We start from the raw sequence: 23,718 nt of genomic DNA, 5'->3' as shown, positions 1-23,718 counted from the left end.
TTAAGATCAAAGATTTGTCTTGTGTTTAAAACAGGGCCTGTAATTCATAATGTGTTAATAAATATTCATTGAATGGATTAATAAATTCCTGAAGTATATAAACAATTTTTGTTCTGTCTGTTGAAACTTTTGATTAAGGAGTCATCTGGTTTTAACAGAGACATTAGTTTGAACTCGTTCTGACTTCAATAAAGATGTCTAGACTTTCACAAATGGCATTTAGTAAAATAAACCATGTGTGTACACTCACCTTTGCAAGGAACAGCACTAAATTAGTCTACAACTAAGAGTATCCCTCTTCACCCTTGAGTACTGTGAAGTCCAACCTGAGATCTCAGTCCTGCCCTGAACTGAGTCCATCCTAACCTAAGTCATCAAGAAAGTCAAGCCTATCTCAGCATCCTCTGAAGGTAGAGTGCTTTTCTAAGCTAAGTACCCAGTACATCTCAGGTAAACTGTAAATGTCTGGATATTCACCCAACCAAAGCTTCTACTCTCAGCCTCACTTTGTCTGGTCTAGCCAGCTTCTGGCTAGAAACTTGCCTTTGCATTCTTTCCTGGGCTCCTGCTTTGGATGCCTGAATGTATTTGCATCCTTCAGCTTGACTGGAGCAACAAAATGGATGTATGACACCTGTGGTCTCAAGGGCTCCTACTCTGAGAGTGGCTGCTGTTGCTGCTAAGTCGCTTCAGTCGTGTCGGACTCTGTGCGACCCCATAGATGGCAGCCCACCAAGGTTCCCCCGTCCCTGGGATTCTCCAGGCAAGAACACTGGAATGGGTTGCCATTTCCTTCTCCAATGCATGAAAGTGAAATGTGAAAGTGAAGTCGCTCAGTCATGTCCAACTCTTAGGGACCCCATGGACTGCAGCCTACCAGGCTCCTCTGTCCATGAGATTTTCCAGGCAAGAGTACTGGAGTGGGTTGCCATTGCCTTCTCCAACTCTTAGAGACACATTGTAATTGATTAAGTGCTCTGTCGCCATCATCTTCAAATGCTTAGCAATTTATTATCAAAGGGCCCTGCATTTTCATTTTGTAGTAAGCCCTGGAATTAGGTATCCTGCCACAGACTCTGTGTGGCTGGCAAAACAAAGCCTTGGAATCTAAGGACCTAGGACCGAAATTTAAACCTTCCTTAAGTGTGCAAGTAAAATAGGTCATTCTAATAAGCTTCCTCAGCTGAAAGAGAGATAGTACCTGTTATCCTCTACTTAACAGGTTTATAAAGGAAAGGACTTTGATCTCTTGGGAAGGAAAAAATATGTTAGCATCTAATATTTGTTAATATTTCCTCTGCTTTCAGGCTTTATTAAAATGGCAGCATGGGATAAAAGGATTATTCCACATTTCAGAAAAACACTGATGTACTGGAAACATTGCTTATAATAAATTTAGCCCTTGTTCCTTCTCCTTCCTCTCCAAACTTCTTACCCTGTACCTCCAGCCAGAACCATTTGTTATTATAAATAAGGCCCTAGGAGAAAAACCTAGGTTAAAATTACATGAGAAAGTATTCAGTCTGAAGTTCACGATTTCTATCCTCAAAATGGGGAGAAAGTAAACTCACAGTTTAGAAGATTAAAAATTCATTAATAAGTATAGCTTGTAGTATAAATTGAGCTTCCCTGGTGGCTCAGTGGTAAAGAATCCACCTGTCAGTGTTGGAAATGTGGGTTTAACCCCTCGGTCAGGAAAATCCCCTGGGGAAGGGCATGGCAACCCCCTCTAGTACTCTCGTCTGGAGAATCCCATGGACAGAGGAGCCTGGCAGGATACAGTTCAGGGGTCGCAAAGAGTCAGACACAACTGAGCATGCCACACGCACACACACACAGTAAAAATCAATTTATGTACATGAAAATGTCTTGTATATATTACTTACATATATCTACATATGTGGCATCCTTATGACAGAAAATACCCCATAATCTCAATCCCCACACCTACCTGGCTTTCAGGATAAAATATCAACAAATGGAAATAAATCATAAGACTTTAGTTAGGAATTATTACATAAAAAATCATTTTTACCTAAGAATGAAAATAAATCCTGTGAATAGGAAATTAGAAATGAGAAAAATACACACATATTTAAAGGTCATAGTTGTATAGAACATTATATTTATTAACATACGGAAAACATAAAAATATTATGGAAGGGGACTTTGGATTGTATACAACAAAGACTTACTTTCTCAGGAATTTTACTCACACTATATATTTAAGTGAAAAATTAAAAACCAAAAAGTGAAGGAAGACAAAGAGATGAAAATTTTTCTCCCATGATCCAAAGAATTTTTAGCCACAGAGGCACACAAAATCTCCAATAAAAATATGCCAGTCTACAATACAACCAAAATAGTCAAGACTTCAAAGTTAATTCCTCTGGCACATGAATTGATATTCTAGTTGCCATAATAACTTATTATCTCAACAACACTAAATGTAAGTGACAGGCCCAGAATGGCAAGCCAAGTGACATTTAAACAAATACACAGATTATTTTTATTGTTGTCTGCAATACTTTGAAGAAACTTGTAAGGGCCTAGAAGTACAACACATTCCTAGATAAAGGCAAATTAACACAATTCCATGTAATCCGAAAAATACTGAGCAAATGAGGATTTGTGAAAGGAGTTTCACAGATAAAGATCAGTAAGAAATAGTCCTATCCTAACCAACAGGGACCTAGTGTCTAGCACATGGAACTCTGCTCAGTGCTATGTGGCAGCCTGGATGGAAGAGGTGTTTGGAGGAGAATGGACACGTATATATGTATGGCTGAGACTCTTTGCTGTGCCCCTGAAACTACCACAACATTGTGAAGCGGCTACATCCCCACACAAAACAGAAAGCTTTTTAAAAAGGAAATAATCCTATTTTCAAAACCACTGCAATTTACCTAGGATATATCACTCTGTTGAATTTTCTTTTCTCTTTGGTATTCTAACTCACAGATGCATAATGGAGATAGGCTGCAGAGAACACTGGGATTTTCTACTGTTCAACTACAACTTCAGCTATCACCTGACTTTCTCCCTTCTACCTAAGGTTTTATATGCGTGTGTCTGCGTGTGCTCAGTTGTGTCTGGCTCTTTGTGACCCTACGGACTGTAGTCCACCAGGCTCCTCTGTCCATGGGATTTCCCAGGCAGGAATACTGTAGTGGGTTGCCATTTCCTACTCCAAAGGATCTTCCCAATCCAGGGATGGAACTGGTGTCTCTTGTATCTCCCACACTGGCAGGTGGATTCTTTAGCACTAGCACCACCTGGAAGCCCATTATTATTCTGTTGTTGCTGTTTTTCAATCGCTAAGTTGTGTCCAACTCTGCGACCCAGTGGACAGCAGCACACCAGGCTCCTCTGGCCTCTATCTCCCAGAGTTTGCTCAAATTCATGTCTGTTGAGTCGGTGATGCTGTACTGCTGCTGCTGCTAAGCCGCTTCAGTCGTGTCCGACTCTGTGCGACCCCATAGACGGCAGCCCACTAGGCTCCCCCGTCCCTGGGATTCTCTAGGCAAGAACACCGGAGTGAGTTGCCATTTCCTTCTCCAATACTTTTGGCTTAACCCACAGCTTCCGGGCGTTCCTTTCACGTGGCTTTGCCAAGTTTCCATCTGACATTCTAAGAAGGGCAGGTGCCTCTCCCCGGGAAGAAAATCCCACAAGCCTCTCCTCCTTCCACACCAGAGTGGGTAAAAGGAGACCTTAGTACAAGCGCTTCTAAAAGAGAAGATTCTTGGGAACCAGCAACTTCTAACATTTCATTATGTTTCATAAATACCTTCAACAGTATATTCTTAATTTCCTTCTCCTGAGGGCATAGTAGAAGAAAGATAAACCAACATAATAAGCCTCATCTCATAAGTATTTGTCTGCTCCAGGTTAACTTCGTGACTTTTAATTCCTACGAAGCTGACAATGCCTCTGGTTCACTGTACTTATTGACAAAGGCCACTCACTGTGTTCCTTGGGTTTAAAGAATAAATGTTTTTCAAAACACACTCATAGAAAGCCATTCCTTTTCAAGTTTCTGAAAAAATGATTTAAGCAGAATATAAATCATGCTCTACAATGAACTCATGCCAGTAAGTAGTCCCAAATGGCAGAAATCTCTGTTTAAAAGAATAATTCAGGTATCATTTATGTATAATAATAAAATATGGTCTGAAAAGTCCAGCTGGCTCAGTTATTAATATTTACTATTATTTGGCTCTCACTGTCATCCACACATCTGAGGAGGACCTTTCCCCTTTCTTTTCCAGAATTCTCACACTATATTTCGCCTCTTATGTAAATAAAAAGTAAAATACAATTACCACCCACACAACACTTCCTAGAGCTAAAGCCAGTGGGAGTGCTGTCTTAAAATTGAGAGGCTAAGGTGCCAAATCTCATTTACAATGCGTTCCCTCCTTGTGCCTTTCAAAGGAGTCGGTGAGGCTCTGGGCTGAGACTCTGTGACATTCATAATTGCTTTTCCCTCCAATATCCCTTTTATCAGTAAGTGAGAATGGCAGTATAGCTCTCCTCTTGATGAGTTTTTCAAATGAAAATGAAGAAAGAAATGTCCAGTTACATTTATGTCTGGAAAGAGGAAACATTTTTGGCTTTTTAATATTTTTTCTGAATGTCTTCTGAATTGAAATATCTTTAAATACAGTGTAAAAATAACAATCTCCTATAAAAGTATATTAAAAATGAGGAAAAAAATTCCTTAGGAGAAGGTTTGTCTTAAAGTCCTCAAATAAACCTTTATCATTAAAATCTATTGCCCTTTTGAGATCTAACAACATTATAAAGATTGTTGCCCTTTCAAGGAATATTCTCTGATCTGCTAAGCAATTTTCATTACACGTTTACCAGATTACTTTGCTAATAGGAAAATCTGGGCTCTTAAAAAAAAATTATTGTTCAACCAAATAAATGTGGAGTTTCTTCCTTACACAGTTATTTATATTAGTGCAAGTATAATTTTTTTCCTGCTAACATTTATTCAGTATATCTATATTCTACCTACATTGCTGCATTCACTTATTTAAACCTATGAGACAACTCTATCATATGGATATTCCATTATTAATCCCATGTAGTGGATAAACAAGAAAGGACAAATTATCTGGCAAGGTCCTATAGCTAGTAAGTGATGTAAGCTCTTAATTGCCATGCCACACTGATCTCCTAGGGAAAAAATAATATATTTTAAAAATCCATTTAATCACTGAAAAATAATTTGAGTTTGCTGCTGCTGCTGCTGCTGCTGCTAAGTCGCTTCAGTCGTGTCTGACTCTGTTCGACCCCATAGACGGTAGCCCACCAGGCTCCCCCGTCCCTGGGATTCTCCAGGCAAGAACACTGGAGTGGGTTGCCATTGCCTTCTCCAATAATTGTGTTTAGTATATATGAAATATTCTTTTTTTGGGTGCCAGGCAATAGAAATGCTTATAAATACTAATGGAAAAAAATCTAATATATAGGCAAAAAGAATAAAAACTAGGTTAAGCTAAAGGCATACACAATCAAGTTAACTGGGCTTCCCTTGTAGCTCAGTTGGTAAAGAATCTGCCTGCAGTGCAGGAGACCCAGGTTTGATTCCTGGGTCAGGACGATCCCCTGGAGAAGGAAATGGCTACCCACTCCAGTATTCTTGCCTGGAGAATTCCACATACAGAGGAGCCTGGCAGATTACAGTTCATGGGGTCAAAGGAGTCGGACACGACTGAGCGACTAAGCACACAGCAAACAATCAAGGTAATTGGATCCTAAATAATATTGTGTGTAATATTTTGAGCAAAGCTAAGACTTCCACTTAGCCAATATAGATTGCATACCCCAGGAGAACCACATTTAATTTCAATTTCCAGTTTTAAATGGGATACAGGGAAGCCATGCCAATAGCCAGCTTGATTTAGTAGTTAAGAATGTGGGGTCTGGAATCTATTTCAAACAAGAAACAACTTCATAAAAATTAGAGCTTTCCAAAAACAGAATGGGATTTTCAAAATTAGAAATTTACTTAGATATGTTGTAGGGAGATTGAAAGAATCTTGGTCAAAATCATCTTTTGAACTTTCTTCAAAATGAGATTTTATAAAAATAAAATTGACTTTAGAAAATTATATAAAGCAATTGCTCCTCCTTATTATAAAAGTCAACAATTTCAAACAGCTTTGCTGTTGAATTAAAAAACTGTCTACAATTTCTAGCCTATGTTGATCCTTCAATTTTCTGCACTACTAGAATTCTGGAAAATAAAGTATGTTTACACTTGGAAAATATGTAGTTTAAAATTGCCTTTAGCACTTTCAATTGATTTTTTTTTTTAATTTCAAAATAATAATCAATGTTTGGAGACTAAAGCTTATATATTACATTGTTCTTCTATACCCTATTATTGTACTTAACATATTGATGGAGAAAAAGCAAATGACCAGCAAATAGTGAGTTTCTGTTCAAATCTAAAGCATACTCTACCAGAAACTTCAGTATAAATTCAAGAAGCTTGTTTTGAATAGCTGTACTTTAGTTGTATAACCAAAAGCTAGAGAGTAAAATTAACAAAGCATTTTATAAATAAAAATATATCAAAGTCTTCAACAATGGAACAAATAATAGCTTCAATAGATTTACTTACAGATTGATCTTTTGCAATAAAAAAGAACATTTTGAGAGATGTTCCATTTTGAAAAAACTGTAAGATTTATCAGTAGTAGTTTTTCCCCATACCAGAAGCATAATCTATGTAGCTTTATTAAAAATTAAACTTCACAGAATTACAAACTTTTAGTTAGAAGATGAGTAAATTCTACAGATTTGAGTTATAGCACAGTGACTACAGTTAATAATACCATATTGTATACTTGAAATTTGCTAAGAGAGTAAATCTCAAGTGTTCATGCCAGAAAAATAGGTAACTGTGTAATGTGATAGATGTATTAATTTGCTTGTACACTTTAAATATATTCTATTTTATTTGTCAATTCTTCTCAATTAAAAATTAAACTTCATAAAATATGTATACTACAGAATGCTTAAAGTATTGTATATTTGTTGCGTGACACATTTCAGTATTAGAATAATTGTTTTCTTCATTTTTATCTATAATATGCAAAGAACTATTAATTCAGTTGGTATAACAGATTGAATATATAAGTCATTCTTTAGATGTGTTTGGTTATTTCTTTATATAAATTAAAGTCACTTTCTGTTTATGACCCCTGTTCCACAAAAGTAAAATCAGGATTTAAATATACATTGCATTTCCCCCCATAATGGAGACATTATGTAACTCATTACTCTCTAAATTTCAGAAGTCTATGTAAACGCTTGAACCTTTGAAAAGTGACTCTATTTGAAATATAAAGAAACAGATCTCTTCAGAATTTTAATTTAGTACAGCTTAAAGGCAAAAATATGCATAACTAACTTTACCAGCAAGTTATTGTATTTTTCTCTAATCTGTTATAGCTAGAGATAGCAAGCCCAGGTAAATCAAGATATTAAGCTTTAAAAATAAAAACTTAAGACCCTGTATAATAGGCTCTATGTTCATCCACATCATTAGAACTGACTCAAAGGCGTTCCCCATCATATAGACTGAAGTAAATCAGAAAGAGAAAAACATATATATGGAATCTAGAAAGATGGTACTTATGAACCTATTTGCAGGGCAACAATGGAGATGCAGAAACAGAGAACAGGCTTACAGTGGTGCGGGGGTGGAGGTGGGGAGACTAAGGGAGAGTGTAACATGGAAGCATGTACCCTGCCATGTGTAAACTAGGTAACCGATGGGAATGTGCTGTGTGACTCAGGCAACTCAAACCAGGACTCTGTTACAACCTAGATGGGTGGGAAGGGGTGAGAGGCTGGAGGGAGGTTCAAGACGGAGAGGACACATGTATTCCTATGGCTGACTCATGTTGATGAATGGCAGAGGCCAACACAATATTGGGAAGCAATTTTCCTTCAATTAAAAATGAATAAGTTTGGGAAAAAAACTTAAAACCAAATTTTTAGAAGCATTGAACTCTCTAAAAAAAAAACAAACAATAAAACACTATGGGTTTTTGAGTCAGAATGCCTGGATCTGAAAGCAGAATACATCAGTTAAGCAAACTTTAGCAAGTTATGTACTCTCCCTAAACCTATTTTCTTATGTAAAGGGTGTTTAATAGTATTATTTATCCTTATAGAACTATAATCCTTTAATAGTATAAAGCATCTAAATCATTTTGAATTTATGCTTGGCATATAGTAAACATTATGCAAATCTTTTAAATTAGTATTACCATTAGTAGCACATATGTTTAGTCATAGTCCACTTTAACGATAATAGCCCTGGACAACCAAACAAGCCATTTAAAGAACAGAATATAAAGCAGATTTTCTCTACCAAGGGCTTTCTTGGTGCTACAGAATATGCTAGCCCCACAAGGGAAAAGAACAGAACACAGAGGTTCCACTGACTGTGGCCCTCTCCCCGTGTGTCAGCCATGGCCAGCTGGAAGTCGGGATTACGTGTGGCCATATATCTGTGTGTGTGTGTGTGTGTGTGTGTTTTAGTTCTCAGTTGTGTTCCACTCTTTGTGACCCCATGGACTGTAGCCTGCCAACTCCACTATCCGTGGGATTCTCCAGACAAGCATGCTGGAGTGGGTTGCCATCCCCTTCTTCAGGGGATTTTCACAACCCAGTGATCGAACTCTGGTCTCCTGCACTGCAGGCAGATTCTTTACCATCTGAGCCACCAGAGAAGCCCAGCCACATGTCTGCTGCTGCTGTTGCTGCTAAGTCGCTTTAGTGTGTCTGACTCTGTGCGACCCCACTGGTGGCCTCCTACCAGGCTCCCCCATCCCTGGGATTCTCCAGGCAAGAACACTGGAGTGGGTTGCCATTTCCTTCTCCAATGCATGAAAGTGAAAAGTGAAAGTGAACTCGCTCAGTCGTGTCCGACTCTAGCGACCCCACGGACTGCAGCCTACCAGGCTCCACTGTCCATGGGTCTAATGCTCTACAATTATATGTTCTAGAACCATGATACAGAACAAACTAAACCAGGACATGGGAGATAGTAAACCAGGACATGGGAGACAGAAGTCCATAAAATGCTGATATCTAAACCAGTGGCCTCCAAAATTGGAGGAAAAACATTTTGAACATGCAGCTTGAGATAAGTATACCATTTATGGATAAGATTTACTGTACTGAGAAAGTATATTATAAAACATTCTGAGGAAAAAATTAACAGCAGGCCTGAACTTTTCTCCACATACTGTCTCCCTGGAAACATTCCGGGTTAAGACAAACAAGGAGTGACAGCTGTGTTACCAGTCAGCATTGTTTGTTACGGATGGAACACATCTGGACGAGGAGGATGCTGATTCAGCTTCCTGATGCAGTGTGTTCTAGCAACTGAGACCATCCCTTTAGGAAAGCTGGATCGTTATCAAGAGATTGATTCCTGTGGAGCTTGAGCCTTCCCCAAAGCAAAGTAGTCCTTATCTACCCACACGATCTCACCTTAAAACTGAGTTACTACATAGGAGGTAATGCAGAGAAGGTGGAAAACGGTTCCTGAACATCTAGAGGGACTCCCACTGAAGAAGCATCTGACATTAGCCTGCTGACATTCTGTTTCCAGTCCTGTATCCTTCTACTAAACCAAGTGAATCTGGTGCCAAACAATAGCCTACTGTGTCATTTTAGTGTGAGTGTTAAAACCACAGGTCCACTGTGGTAATCATACAGACATGAACATACACAAAAAGTATATTACTTACATCCTCTAACATAATGAATTATTTTAAGCACCATACATTTGAGTATACTGCTTGGGTCCACATAAGGTTTCATAGAATTTGGGGTATATTTTTTGTAACAACTTGGAAGCTATTGTTTTTCCCTCTGATTTTCTGGTGTTTTTCACAGATGTTTTTTCCTTTGGTCCTTGTAAATCCTTGGCTTTCTCTGCAAATACTAGTGCCCTTAGGACTTCTTAAACTAAAAATTGGTAACTCCATTGTTACAAACTCTGCAGCAGCAAGACATAAGGAATTCCTGAAAATTCAAACATTAAATATATTGAAGTTCTTCACTTCCTGCTCATTTTCTTTTAAAGTTTATCAAGATATAACTATAATAGTATACATATATTCCCTCTAATTAAATTTTTTTTAAAAATTAGAGAAAAAGATATAATTATAGAAGGCTTTAAAATCTACAACATTATGGGAGAAGTAATTTTGTCTTTCCATTTTAATATACTTTTAGGCTAGTTTCATTAAAACATGCTATGTCCAAAATAGAGCAATTCATCCCACTCTTGACACTACCCTCAATTCCAGTAACCAAACAATTTTGCCATTTCCTGTGAAAATTTCTATAGACTCATCTGTCATTACCCCATTTTTAAGCACATGTGATTTTTAAAAGTTATTAAACTTACCCTGATACATGTAACATCAGCAACATGTAGAAGACAAAGAAGAGATTATGAGTATACCAGAAGATGTCATAGTTAGAAACTCTGAAAAAAACAAATAACTTAATTTCAATTTCACTTCCTACTCCATCTCAGTAAAACAAGCATGCATCCTTTCAAATACATGTCACTACTGAAAGTTGAAATATGAGTTCGTCTGAGACTTATCTATTAATATCAACATATTAACATACCATTGCAGAAAACTGACAAAAATTATAAGTAACACTTTATCATCTTGAAGGTTCTTTGTATTTCAAATAAAGATACATGGAAAAAATTAAAATCAGGTGTTTATTTTTAAATTATTATGATGTAAGGTTAAGGAGCAGGCAACAGTCTGCTAATGTGTACTACTGCTGCCTTTGTTTATCAATATTCTCAATTTAAAAACAACTAATGTTTCTATCCTAATATGTATTTTGAGAGTAGTTCAAAGGAAATTCAGATGGAGATAAATTAAATAAATGTTCATCAAAATTTTATATGATTTTTCTAGATAGTATATAACTTTAATATCTTGCGTTACTAGCCTGGGGGAGGACCAAGATTCTAAAAAGGGAGGGGTACAATAAACACAACCTATAAAATGTTTGAAAGAAGTAAAAAGACTATCAGTTACTTATTTCATATATCTGAGTGGATGTTCAGGGAAGCTATCTGATAAAAGCTTAGATGATTCTGATAACAACCCCTGAAACCTTTTAGAATCCCTGGGTTAGGCAATAATCAATACAGTCACATTTACTTCAGTCACAGATTGCTACCACAAACAAGATCAGTAACACCCTTATAACATGCACTCTCTTGCATATATCTGATCTTTTTTAATCTACATTTCTAGAAGTAGAATTACGTCAAAGGACACACAGTTTGTAAGGTTTCTTTATATACACCACTCATTGCTCTATAAAACATGGTTATCAATTAAGAACCCAATCACAGTGTAGGAGTGCCTGTCTCCCCAGACCCAGACTCAACTATATACATCTCCAGTATCTTGGAATTGGGTATTATTTCATTTGTGTTGCTTGCTTTCAATTCTTCGGTGACTTACCTGTTCGTAGAAATTACCCATTTCTACAGCATACTTCTCAACTGTTGTAAGTAAACTATTCAAATTTAAGAATGTACTAGCTGCAAAGAAGGGCTTCCCAGGAGGCACTCCTGGTAAAGAGCCCGCCTGTCAATGCTGGAGACGTAAGAGACACAGGTTTGATCCCTGGGTGAGGACGATCCCCTGGAGGAGGGCATGGCAACCCACTCCAGTATTCTCACAAGAACGGAAGAGCAGCCTGGGGAGCCACAGTCCACAGGCTCACAGAGTCAGACGCGGCTGAGGCAGCTTAACACGCACGCACAGTTCCATATGAGTGCAATACTGTTCCCAGGAACATGCTACTTTTTAATTTTTATAATGTATACTGGCATTCAGGAGTTTCAGTTTTCATATTTTGAGATAGCTAAATACTTCCTATATTTCCCCTTGTCCATTACGAGCACTGATAACTATAAGTTAAAGTTTCCTCCAAATCTTCAGCGGTGCAATTTTTCACAGGTAACTTTGTCATGGAGCTAGAATTTCATTCACGTCAGCCTTCCTTTCCTCACAAGCTTGCAGTGGCAGCTTTATTACTTAGCAGGTTCTCACATATGGCAAAGTCCTCTTCAGGTCTTTCTACCAACTATCACTTAGTTCAAGGCCTTGGTCATTTTTGCAAGTAAGTCCTATTCTGTTTTTATTAACTAAAGTATAATTTTCTTATAATATTATATTAGTTTCAGGTGTACATCATAGTAATGCCCTATTCTAAGTTACTGAGGCATATTTTTTTTTAATGTTTAGTTAAGCCACATCTTCCTTTTATTCCACTTGGGAATATTTACTTGAAACATCCCCATACACAATTCCTTATCACTCAGAATATTTGACTGAAAGATTTTTCCAAAACAGGAAATTATATATAGAAACGTCTCTAGTTCCCTCTTACTTACACAGGAAACAGAATACTGCATTGACTAAGCATTTGGGTTAATCAAGACATTTTCTACATATGAAAATGAAGATAATCTGAAGGAAATCTAAATAGTCTGACCAAGAAACATCAAAATAATGGCTCTGACACTCACCGTATCGCATATGTTGAAGCTGTAAACATCAAGAATAGTACCAGTACCATGCAGACCCCTGTCAGGCCAGGAACTATAAAAATATACATAAGTACATTTTAACTTAAGTCATACTGAGAAAAAAAGTACAAAAAATTATTACCTTAAAATTCAAAGTACTAGGCTGCTCTGTGGGAAGCCTAATTGAAATCATCTATCTCCTTACATGTTCTCTGTCAAAAAAACCTGGTTTTTTTTTGAATTAACATTAGTTTCAAGGTACTTAAGGCAAAGTAGAATCTTTTCCACCTTTCACAGAAAAGTCCCTTTTGGTATTTTCAAATATTCCGATCAGAATGGTGACTACATGCACACTTTGATAGGAACATAACTACAGCAAACAGCAATGAGTAATGCAACAGGACACAGCTGACATCCAACATCCTAACTGCTTTGGTTTTCTCCATCAGAGTCAATGTCAAATAATTTCTTTTGGACTTCACTATCTAGAAAAAATTTCCAGAAAAAATAAGCAAAACCTGAATAGTTCTAAAAACCACAACTTCAAGTGTAGAACAAAACATGGTGAATGTGAAGAAAAAAGTTACAGTGCTGATTTTTTAAGAATACTCTCAGACATAATTCCCCTTAGAATGGAAAATATTTTAAAATCAGTGTTTCTGATATTACATAACACTTGTTCTTAAAAAGAAAGCGTGCAAACATGTCATTTTACAGAATTAATACTGGCGTAATAGATTGCTACAAGCCTAGTGTTAGCTCATTAGAGGACATCCAAAAAGAATAGGTGATATGCTATATCAAAGAGCGAAAAATCACAACAGTCTCATTTCTTATTATCTTATTGCTATCAAATAAAATAGTCTATGTTACGTTTATCTACTCTTAAAATCACATGAGCAACAGTAAGTACTAAATGACCTAGCTAAGAAAGTCCATCTCAAATCTTTCTAGAAAAGGTACTAACACACTTCTGTCTCCAAAAGTACAGACACCTCCCTACTCTTCTTCTTGACAAGGAAGCACCTATGCAACAGAAGGCCCATCAGGGAGTGAGAGCCATCAACAGAAGCAAACAAGCTGGGGATGACACCAGGGCAATACTGATAGGCATCATTAGGGTCACAGAGGGTATAGAATGGTTGGAAAATAATATTGGAAATTCCAATGCAGTAGAAACAAGTTTCCACTTGAAAAGGGCCACATGAGAAATAAGGGAGTCGGTCTATGGAACTTAATACTTGAGTACACCCTCCTTTTCACTCTTCCCAGTACACAGATTTGGAAGCCTAACAAAACTTGCCTTTCCCTAATGCCCCAATCCAAATCATCTCCCCTCTAAATTCTTTCATTGGGCACTCCCTTTGCTATTGTCTCTCCCATTGCTTTACTTCCTGGGGTAACAGAAGACCAAGATAAGTACACTAGTTCACACAGGAGGATTTGGCACCCCACTCCAGTACTCTTGCCTGGAAAATTCCGTGGACTGAGGAGCCTGGTAGTCTACAGTCCACGGGGTCGCAGAGTCGGACACGACTGAGCGACTTCACTTTCACTTTTCACTTTAAAAAGAACAGCAGGCCTACAAAATGACAAGGCCTTTCCTCTTCCAAATACTTATCCCCCGAAAACACACACATAGCCACCCCAAACTTGTTCAAAAATATTCATTAACCACTTTAATACTCAAGGCCTATAAACAATTTAAGTCTCCATCAACAGATGGATGGATAATTATTTATTGTGCCTGAAAAATTAATCAGCAGTTTAAAAAAATGACATATACCTATGAACCACAAAATTATTAGTCTGAGTGAAAAAACCAGACTCCCCACCCCCCAAGAAAAACCCTGAAAGAATATAAGCTCTACGATTTCTTTTATACAACATTATAGAAAATTCAAAGCATTCTTTAGTGGTAAAAGGAAGATCCATAACCAGGAGGGGTAGAGAGCAGGATGCATTACAAAAGAGCACAAAACATTTTTAGAATGATGGACATATTTGTTATCTTGATTTTGATTATGGTTTCTTATGTATATACATATGTCAAAAGTGATCAAATAACATACTTTACATATGTATAATTTAGAGTACTTCAGTTATAACTCAAATTTAAAGAAGAAAAAAGAGAGAAGGTCCCTTTCTCTGGCTCCAAGTAATTTAAAAAACCCGAAAAAAAAAAAAAGAAAAAATCCGTATCTGCCCAAATGAACAAATAAATGACAGAATCCCAGAGGGCTCTGTAATGTGAAATTTGTGGTTGGAGAGGCCTTTCAAGTAATTTCATTGAGGCTTCAGGAACGTCTACTGTGTCTACATACATGGTTTCCTTTATATAGTCCTGAACGTGCCGAAATTAGTTTTAGAATGTCTGCAAATCACTTTCATCAGAACACCTGAAAAAATGGAGCTTGTTTAGAATAGAGGTATAAGTTCCAAAGGGTATTATTTGAACATCAATTCTTTTAGGAATTAATTTCCAGTAAAAATGCTCTCACTACTCCTTGAAGAATCACAGGGCACATTAATGTAAATTTTCTGAGAGGTACTAAAGTCAAGAAACCAGTTTAAATTTGAACAGATATTCCCCAAACACTGAACTCGAGCATTCCTTTTAGAGCAGATCATGGAAAACATATTAGAAAGACTTTGGGTGAAATAGTTGACCTCAGCCATTTGAAATCAAGATGAAATAGAAGCCTCAAATAACCTAGGGCATATGTGTATATCCTGGAATTATAGCCCTGTTATTGTCCCTTAACCCAAATCCCAATCTCATTGAATCTCACCTGTAAACTAAGAAGAATCAATTCAATGTTTTTTAATATTCTTTCAGATTTATGAAGTTATCTTTCTTTTCAAAAGAATTCATTTTTCCTTTCTCTCTCCCAGAAGTACAAAAATTCCAGAGTTTGCAATTTATAAAGTAATAGACTTCATAGCAATGAAGAAGAAAAACTGACTTATAATTAGCAACGAGAAGAAAAAAAATTACAGACACAGTGGTCCAAAAAAATGGTGGGATGAGTAACTCAAAAACCAAAGAGGAGAGAGTGGGAGAGATAAATTAGGATTTAGGGATTAATATATGTACATTACTATATATAAAATTGGTAAACAGCAATGCCATACTGCATAGCACAGGGAACTATACTCAATATCTTGTAATAACCTATAGGAAAAGAATCTGAAAAAATACATATATCCATATACACACACACATATATATGCATGTATAACTGAATCACTTTGCTACATGCTTGAAACTAACAACAACATTGAAAATTGACTATACTTCAGTTTAAAAAAAGCTAAGATTTTCTGTCACTGCAATTAAACAGAGACTGGACAACCAATTATCTGGAATGTTGCAGAGAATATCTCTGTAACAGGTAGAAGAGTTTAAAAACAGATGATTTTTCTACAAGTGACCCAATTTCATTCATTTTTAAGGCTGAGTAATATTCCATTGTATATATTATATACTGCTGCTGCTGCTAAGCCGCTTCAGTCGTGTCCGACTCTGTGTGACCCCAGAGACGGCAGCCCACCAGGCTCCCCTGTCCCTGGGATTCTCCAGGCAAGAACACTGGAGGGGGTTGCCATTTCCCTCTCCAATGCATGAAAGTGAAAAGTCAAAGTGAAGTCGCTCAGTCGTGTCTGACTCTTAGCGACCCCGTGGACTGCAGCCTACCAGGCTCCTCCGTCCATGTGATTTTCCAGGCAGGAGTACTGGAGTGGGGTGCCATTGCCTTCTCCGATATTATATACTACATCTTCTTTATCCATTCATATGTAACATTTAGGTTACTTCCATGTGCTGGCTATTATAAATGGTGCTGCAATGAACACTGGGGTACATATGTCTTTTTTTTAATATTTATTTACTTTTTTAATTGATTGTTTGGTTTACAAAATTGGTTTGATTTCTGTCATACATCAACATGAATTAACCATAGGTGTACATTTTTCCTGAGAAGGCAATAGCACCCCACTCCAGTACTCTTGCCTGGAAAATCCCATGGACTGAGGAGCCTGGTGGGCTACAGTCCATGAGGTCGCTAAGAGTCGGGCACGACTGAGCGACTTCACTTTCACTTTTCACTTTCATGCATTGGAGAAGGAAATGGAAACCTACTCCAGTGTTCTTGCCTGGAGAATCCCAGGGACAGGGGAGCCTGGTGGGCCATCTGTGGGGTCGCACAGAGTCGGACACGACTGAAACAACGCAGCAGCATCAGTACATTCTTCCCCTCATGCGTCTTTTTGAATTAAGGTTTACTCACAGTCTATAGCTAGTAGTGGGCTTCCCTCATAGCTCAGTTGGTAAAGGATCTGACCTGCAATGCAGGAGACCTGGGTTTGATTCCTGGATCGGGAAGATCCCCTGGAGAAGGAACTGCCAACCCACTCCAGTATTCTTGCTTAAAGAATCCCCATGGACAGAGGAGCCTGGCAGGCTACAGTCCATGGGGTCGCAAGAGTTGGACATGATTTAGCAACTAAACCACTACCACTACCATGCCCAGTAGTGGGATTGCCGGGTCATATGATAGTTCTAGTTTTAGTTTTTAAGGAACCTCCACACTGTTCTTCATGAAAGTGTTAGTCTCTCAGTTGTTTCTGACTCTTTGAAGACTCCATGGACTGCAGTCCACCAGGCTCCTCTGTCCATGGAATTCTCCAGGCAAGAATACTGGAGTGGGTAGCCACGCCCTCCTCCAGGGGATCTTCCCAACCCAGGGATCGAACCCAGGTCTCCCGCACTGCAGGCAGATTCTTTACCATCTGAGCCACCACTGTGGCTGATTTACATTCCACCAGCAGTGCAAGAGGGTTCCCTTTCTCCATACCCTTTCCAGAAACTAACACAGCATTATCAAGCAATTATGCTCCCTTTAAAAAAGGCCAAGAAGATGACTTTTATCCATTCAGGGACTACTTTCTGGGCATCTGTATTGTACTGTCAAGTGCTAGAGTAAAAATGAATCATGCCCTAAAATAAATCTCAGTCCAGTGTGGGAGAAAGGATAAGCCGGCAATTGCAACACAGGGTATTAAGTGTTGAAAGAGAGCCAAACTGAGTATTTTCGAGGTACATCAAAGGACATCCTAACCTAGCCTTGGATAACAGCTCAGCCAAGTCCCAATAAATTAGCCTCTATTAGCACACATATCCCAAGAGTGAGGAAGCACAGGTTAGAAAGTATTGGGCTAGTCTGTTCACTGGGCAAAGTCAGTTAACAAAATGAAGTACATTGTGAACTCTCTCAGTCTTCAAGTTATAAAGGAAAATCTGTACTTGTTTTCTTAGGGAAAAAATGCTTATTACGTTTACTCTTATTGTTTTTGATCTATGCATATTAGGTTAATTAGTAGCCCATAAGATGAATGATTGCACTACACTGCCATTTATAGATGAAATGAAAGATCATTTTCATCCCTACCCAGATGTAGTCAGAAATATACCATCTTGTATTCATCATCCTGTTTTTACCAAGATAATTGGAGACATGACTGTGTTTGTTTATGAGGGTTTTTCTAATTGAAATTGGATACTTGGTGTTTTATCCTCATCATACAAAGTACTACCAAATTTGGAGATACATGCACTTTTAAGTGTTTGAATAATTCAATCTATTAAATTTATTCTATAAGTTCTTAATTGGAATGTTTTAACATTTATTTAGTGAGTCAAAATACCATGGAGGAGCTTTAGCATAATATTTAGGGGGACTGGGTCTGTATTCCTGGGAAATAAATGGCTCCTGATGAAAAGTATAGTCTTTCTTTCATCAAACTTTATGGAACTGGGCCACCAAAGTGATACTGACATGCTGATCTGGGGCAATTCAAGCTGCTTGTATTGAGAGAAACTCCACAAAATGTTTTCTCTCCATCCTCTGCGAGTGGCCCTGTTCCACTGTGAAGAAACTGATTTCCAGTGGAAAACACCATATATGTAGGTAATAAATTATTCTACAGTATATGGAAGGAAACCAACTATTCATAGTATTTACCATGTACCTTTAGGGTCCCAGGCCAAGAACGGATCAGCTCTGCTTAGTGGAATTAGGGAGAAATCTGTGCATAATGGGGTGTGTCAACTGACACATAAAGGATGAGTGAGAGTTGAACAGGTGAAGAAAAGAGAGTAAGAGAGGAGGCAACAAGTAGGTAGTGGTGAGAAGTTATGCTCAGGAGTATAATCAGATGCTCAGTAAAGGTAAAACAGCACTGAGAAGGTTAATAAAACACATTGCCAGGTCCCAGTTTGGTCTCTCTCTACGCTGAAACCAGGAATTTGTGTTTTTAAGTACAATATTACTCTACTTGGCCCAACACACTCATAGGAACTTCTGAGAAAGAACACAGGATGACGGTGTTTCATGCAGAGGGAGAGACCACCTACTTATAAGCATTAACTTTACTAAGTTTCTTAATGTAATATCTTTGTTATATGAGATCTTTTTATACTTTTATAAACTAAACTTTTTAAAGCATTTCTAAGGCTTCAACTATATTCTATCCAGTAAAAGAATATTAAAACAAAGTTCTTATTTATTTCTCTTAAATTAATCCATATGAACCAAAAAATACATTCATTCATACATAAGGTTTTATTTTTCTGCTTTTCCTCCCTTCTGTTCTCATCCAATTCTTAAGGCTTTAATAAAAACATGTTTTCAATGAGCAAAGTTGTAAACAAAACTAAATTGTGTTCCTAAGGAGAAAACTGTGAAATATGTACTTTGCAAATGGCAAATATCATAATCTATAGGCAGAAAAAATATATTATAAATATGTAGCTGTGACATGAGGGGGGGAAACACCTGAATTATTATTATTTTTCATCATAAGACTGATTCAAAAAAGAAACAATGCATTTGACAGAGCCATGTCTCAGTCCTGTATGAAATTCTGATCCTTAATAAGTTAGTACAGACAAGACTTTATGACAGACCATCTCCCATCCACAATCATCGTGTCTCTGAAACAGGTGCCCAAAGTCCCCCAAATATAGTCTCCTTTTCATTATTATAAATGTAAGATTGAGAAAGAGAAAAAATAGTTGGAACTATACTAATATCAGGGCCAAATTTTGAGATGTTCAAATGCACTTTAACAGATTAATAGTCTAGACTGAGATTTTATGGACAACATGTTTAAGAAGGGAAAATAAATTAAAAATGAGAACAGAGGCACATTTCAAGAAAAATAACTTATTTTAGTGACTGTTTCTCCTTTTCCTTATAGGTTTTAGGATCAGAAAATATCCTACTAAATTACTAAATATTAAGAACTACACTGATACTCAGAGTGCTTGGTGTTTTTTCTCCAAAACTTCAAAAAACAGAAACCTGTTCCCTCTGTATTCTCCAATAGTACTTGTCCTAACAGCGGGCACATGGCAGGCGCTCCTAAGCCGCTGCTGCTAAGCTGCTTCAGTCGTGTCCGACTCTGTGCGACCCCATTGAGGGCAGCCCACTAGGCTCCCCCGTCCTGGGATTCTCCAGGCAAGAACACTGGAGTGGGTTGCCATTTCCTTCTCCAATGCAGGAAAGTGAAAAGTGAAAGTGAAGTTGCTCAGTCATGTCCAACTCTTAGCAACCCAATGGACTGCAGCCCACCAGGCTCCTCTGTCCATGCGATTTTCCAGGCAAGAGTACTGGAGTGGGGTGCCATTGCCTTCTCCACTAGTATTACGTAATTTCCATAGAAAGACTACATGGAAAGCAAATACACTGTGCTTAATTTTACTCTTCATCCCTTTGAACCCTGATGGTTTGCCCTTACCCTTTGGTTTCACTGAAACCTTATGCTTGACCAGTTGTTTGACATGAACATTTCCCAGGCTGTATTTTGGCATATATATAAACACGGTATAGAAGCTGCAGTGATAACAACTTACCAGTTGTGAAGAGCAGTTTTCTAGGATCCTGAAGAAAAAGGAAAAAAAAATGTCTGAAAAATAAAACACTGATCAACACAAAATTCTGCAAGGAGTCTGTGAGCGATAAGAGCCATGTGTTAGGCATGTAGGATACTGTCCTCCCAACGGAAATAACAGAGATTCAATTAAGTTCCATAATGTTTTTACAATGCTAGGGGAGATTATGGTGGTGGTGCTGTTAGTTGCTCAGTCATTTCCTACTCTTTGCCACCCCATGGACTTTAGCCTGCCAGGCTCCTCTATCCATAGAATTCTGCAGGCAAGAATACTAGAGTGGGTTGCTATTCCCTTCTCCAGGGGATCTTCCCAACCCAGGGATCGAATTCATTTATCCTAATTTACAGGCAGATTCTTTACTGTCTGAGCCACCAGAGAAGCCCAGAGGAGATTATCATACATACAAAATCCAATTCCAAGAAATTTATCCATTTGAAAAGGGAAGAATATTGTATGAGAAGTCAGAAGGTCCAAGCTTTCATCTTAATGGCCAATTACAGGCTAGTGGGTGTGGCCTGAAGCCCACCCTTTGATTATTTTGGGATTCAATACTTTTAGCCATAAGGTGGAAACATTAATATATGCTCTGTCTACCACAACTGCCTACTGCACCTAGCAAGTGTCAAAACAGTGAGAATCAAAAGTAATAAAATATATAGAGGGGGTTATGCTATGCAAATTCAATGCAAAGAACACTGAGAACTAAAATGTTTCAAATGCTACTGTGAAAAGTATTGATAATATTCAAATAAGGAAGATAGCTTCCTTCTAATTAGAAATACATTAACATTGTTCCTGTAATATTTCCTTTAAACTACATCCCCATGGTATAATGGACTGAAATAAACTCCCTTCTGTCTTCTGGAAATCTTATATCAATGCCCAGTAGAATGTGGATTAATTTTTTATCCAAAGGGGCCTAATATTATACAACTTATGAATTACTTTTCTCATGCCTCCATTGAATCTGTGGTCAGACCAAGCTATATACAAAGTGGGAAGCCATTTAAATAATTTCAGGGACCCTGAATAAGGACCATTTGCCCAAGAATAGCTCCTCATCCAGCTTAGGTCCAATGGCTTCTAGTTAGAAACATGGCGTTAAAAACATAACTAAAGGCTAATCTAGAGTATCAAAGTGTTAGTTGCTCAGTTGTGTCTGACTCCTTGTGACCCCATGGACTGTAGCCCACCAGGCTCCTCTGTCCATGGAATTTTACAGGCAAGAATACTAGAGTGCATAGTCATTCCCTTCTCCAGGGGATCTTCCCAACCCAGGGATCAAATCCAGGCCTCCTGCATTACAGGCAGATTCTTGACCATCTGAACCACTAGGAAGGCCCATAATCTTGAGGAACCTAATACATAAACAACTAGCAAAAAGACGAACAAAGTGCTAATACCAGAAATATGAATAATTAGCTAGGAAATGTCAGAAGATGAATAAAACTGCTAGAGAATGAAGACAGGGTATAAGAGTAAGAGACTGTTTCACAGATGACAAGATGAGGCCAACTGAGCTATTCCATCAGGAATGTACCACCCATCACAAACTGGAGAATGCAGGGGTCACTGGGGACGTGGAGAAAACAAGAGTGTGAGCACACAGCAGGAACAGTAAGGTGCATGACACAAACCCATCCTTTCCAAAGACAAGTCACAGAAGAATACAACTGTTTATATATGTATTATCTCTCCGTGTGAATGTGTGTGTATTTTTTCATCTGAATCTAGTACATGGCCTGATACCTACTAAGCACTCCAAAATATTTATTAAAAGAAAGAACAAGGGGAAAAAGACATGATTGAAGAAGTGAAGGAAGGGAGGAAAGAAGCGGAAAAAAAGGGAAAATGTAAATTAAAATGAATTACTATTTTTTATCCATCTTATCAGCAGTACTTTTTTTTAAAAAATGAGTGAGGTGTAGAAATAAGCATTGCAATAAAATTGGTAGAGTGTATCAACTGGTGAAGTGTTTTTTGGAAAGTAATTTGTCCAACAAAACTAAAAATATGTGTACCTTTGAAACCAAAATTACTTCTATAAATCTGCCTAGCAGAACTGTACAAAAAAAAATAAATTTATTAGCATGCAGTTTATGACAAAAACCTGGAATCAGCTCAACATTCATGAATAAGAAAAAGACTAAAAATAAATTATGGTATATTCATATGAAGAAGATGAGGTAGATGTATACTCTGATACAGTAAGTCACAATACATATATTGACAAATTGCTATAGCTAAAGAATATTTATCATAAAACACCACTCAAAATAAGAAAACATAAAATCATTACCTGTGGCTACTTTTGGAAGAGAAGCTTTCAATTTTCACTTACTTAGGAGTTCTAAAATATTTTACATTAAGGCTCTCTCTTAAAGTGAAATAAACTTAATACCTATAAATCCTAAAATGACTAGAATACTGGCATCTTAAGAAAAAGTATATTAAAAAAATTATTAAATAATTACAGTTATTGAAGACATATTAATTATAAAGCAGAAGACAGAAGCAAAGAAGTAAAAGGTTAAAAAAGAATTTTCATGGCAGTAGTAAGATACAAGTAACCCCATAAGATCAGGGCAAGTGATGGGAGATAGGGAGAGATGGGGGGCTCTCTCTGGGATGAAATCATTACATTCGGAGCTTCCACTGGCATGCTAAGGAGCTGGACTTCTCCATGGTTCTTAATGCCGGATATACTCCTGCAAGGTGGGAGACCTGTGTTCGACCCCTGGAGTTGGGAAGATCCCCTGGAGGAGGGCATGGCAATCCACTCCACTATACTTGCCTGGAGAATCCCCAAGGACAGAGGAGTTTGGTGGGCTACAGTCCATGGAGTCACAAAGAGTTGGACATGACTGAGCAACTAAGTATAGCATATACTCTACAAGCACCTGGTGAACTTTTTAAAAATATTTCAGTCACTCAGTCGTGTCTGACTCTGCGACCCCATGGTCTGCAGCACACCAGGCTTCTCTGTCCATCACTAACTCCCAGAGCTTGCTCAAACTCATGTCCATCGAGTCAGTGGTGCCATCCAACCATCTTATCCTCTGTCATCCTTCTCTCCTCCCTCCTTCAATCTTTCCCAGCATCAGGATCTTTTCCAAGGAGTCAGTTCTTCACACCAGGTGGCCAA

At 37.8% G+C, this 23,718-nt stretch overlaps 1 protein-coding gene across 3 annotated transcripts in view; it reads right to left on the bottom strand.

Annotated features, from left to right (window-relative positions):
* The window catches only part of NOX4 (NADPH oxidase 4), a 189,644-nt gene that overhangs the window by 119,800 nt on the left and 46,126 nt on the right, over positions 1-23,718 (bottom strand). For all 3 annotated transcript variants that reach the window (XM_019955215.2, XM_019955214.2, XM_070783416.1), the window contains exons 6-8: positions 20,535-20,562; positions 12,620-12,692; positions 10,454-10,534 (exon numbers count right to left, since the gene is read on the bottom strand). In XM_019955215.2, the coding sequence (XP_019810774.2) occupies positions 10,454-10,534; positions 12,620-12,692; positions 20,535-20,562 (182 nt within the window). The remainder of the gene's footprint in view (positions 1-10,453; positions 10,535-12,619; positions 12,693-20,534; positions 20,563-23,718) is intronic.

The sequence above is a fragment of the Bos indicus genome, chromosome 29 (genome assembly GCF_029378745.1).
Source record: "Bos indicus isolate NIAB-ARS_2022 breed Sahiwal x Tharparkar chromosome 29, NIAB-ARS_B.indTharparkar_mat_pri_1.0, whole genome shotgun sequence".
In the NCBI taxonomy this organism is placed as follows: Eukaryota; Metazoa; Chordata; class Mammalia; order Artiodactyla; family Bovidae; genus Bos; species Bos indicus.
The sequence above is the reverse complement of the archived record's forward strand: the minus strand, read 5'-3'. Positions and strand labels throughout refer to the sequence as shown.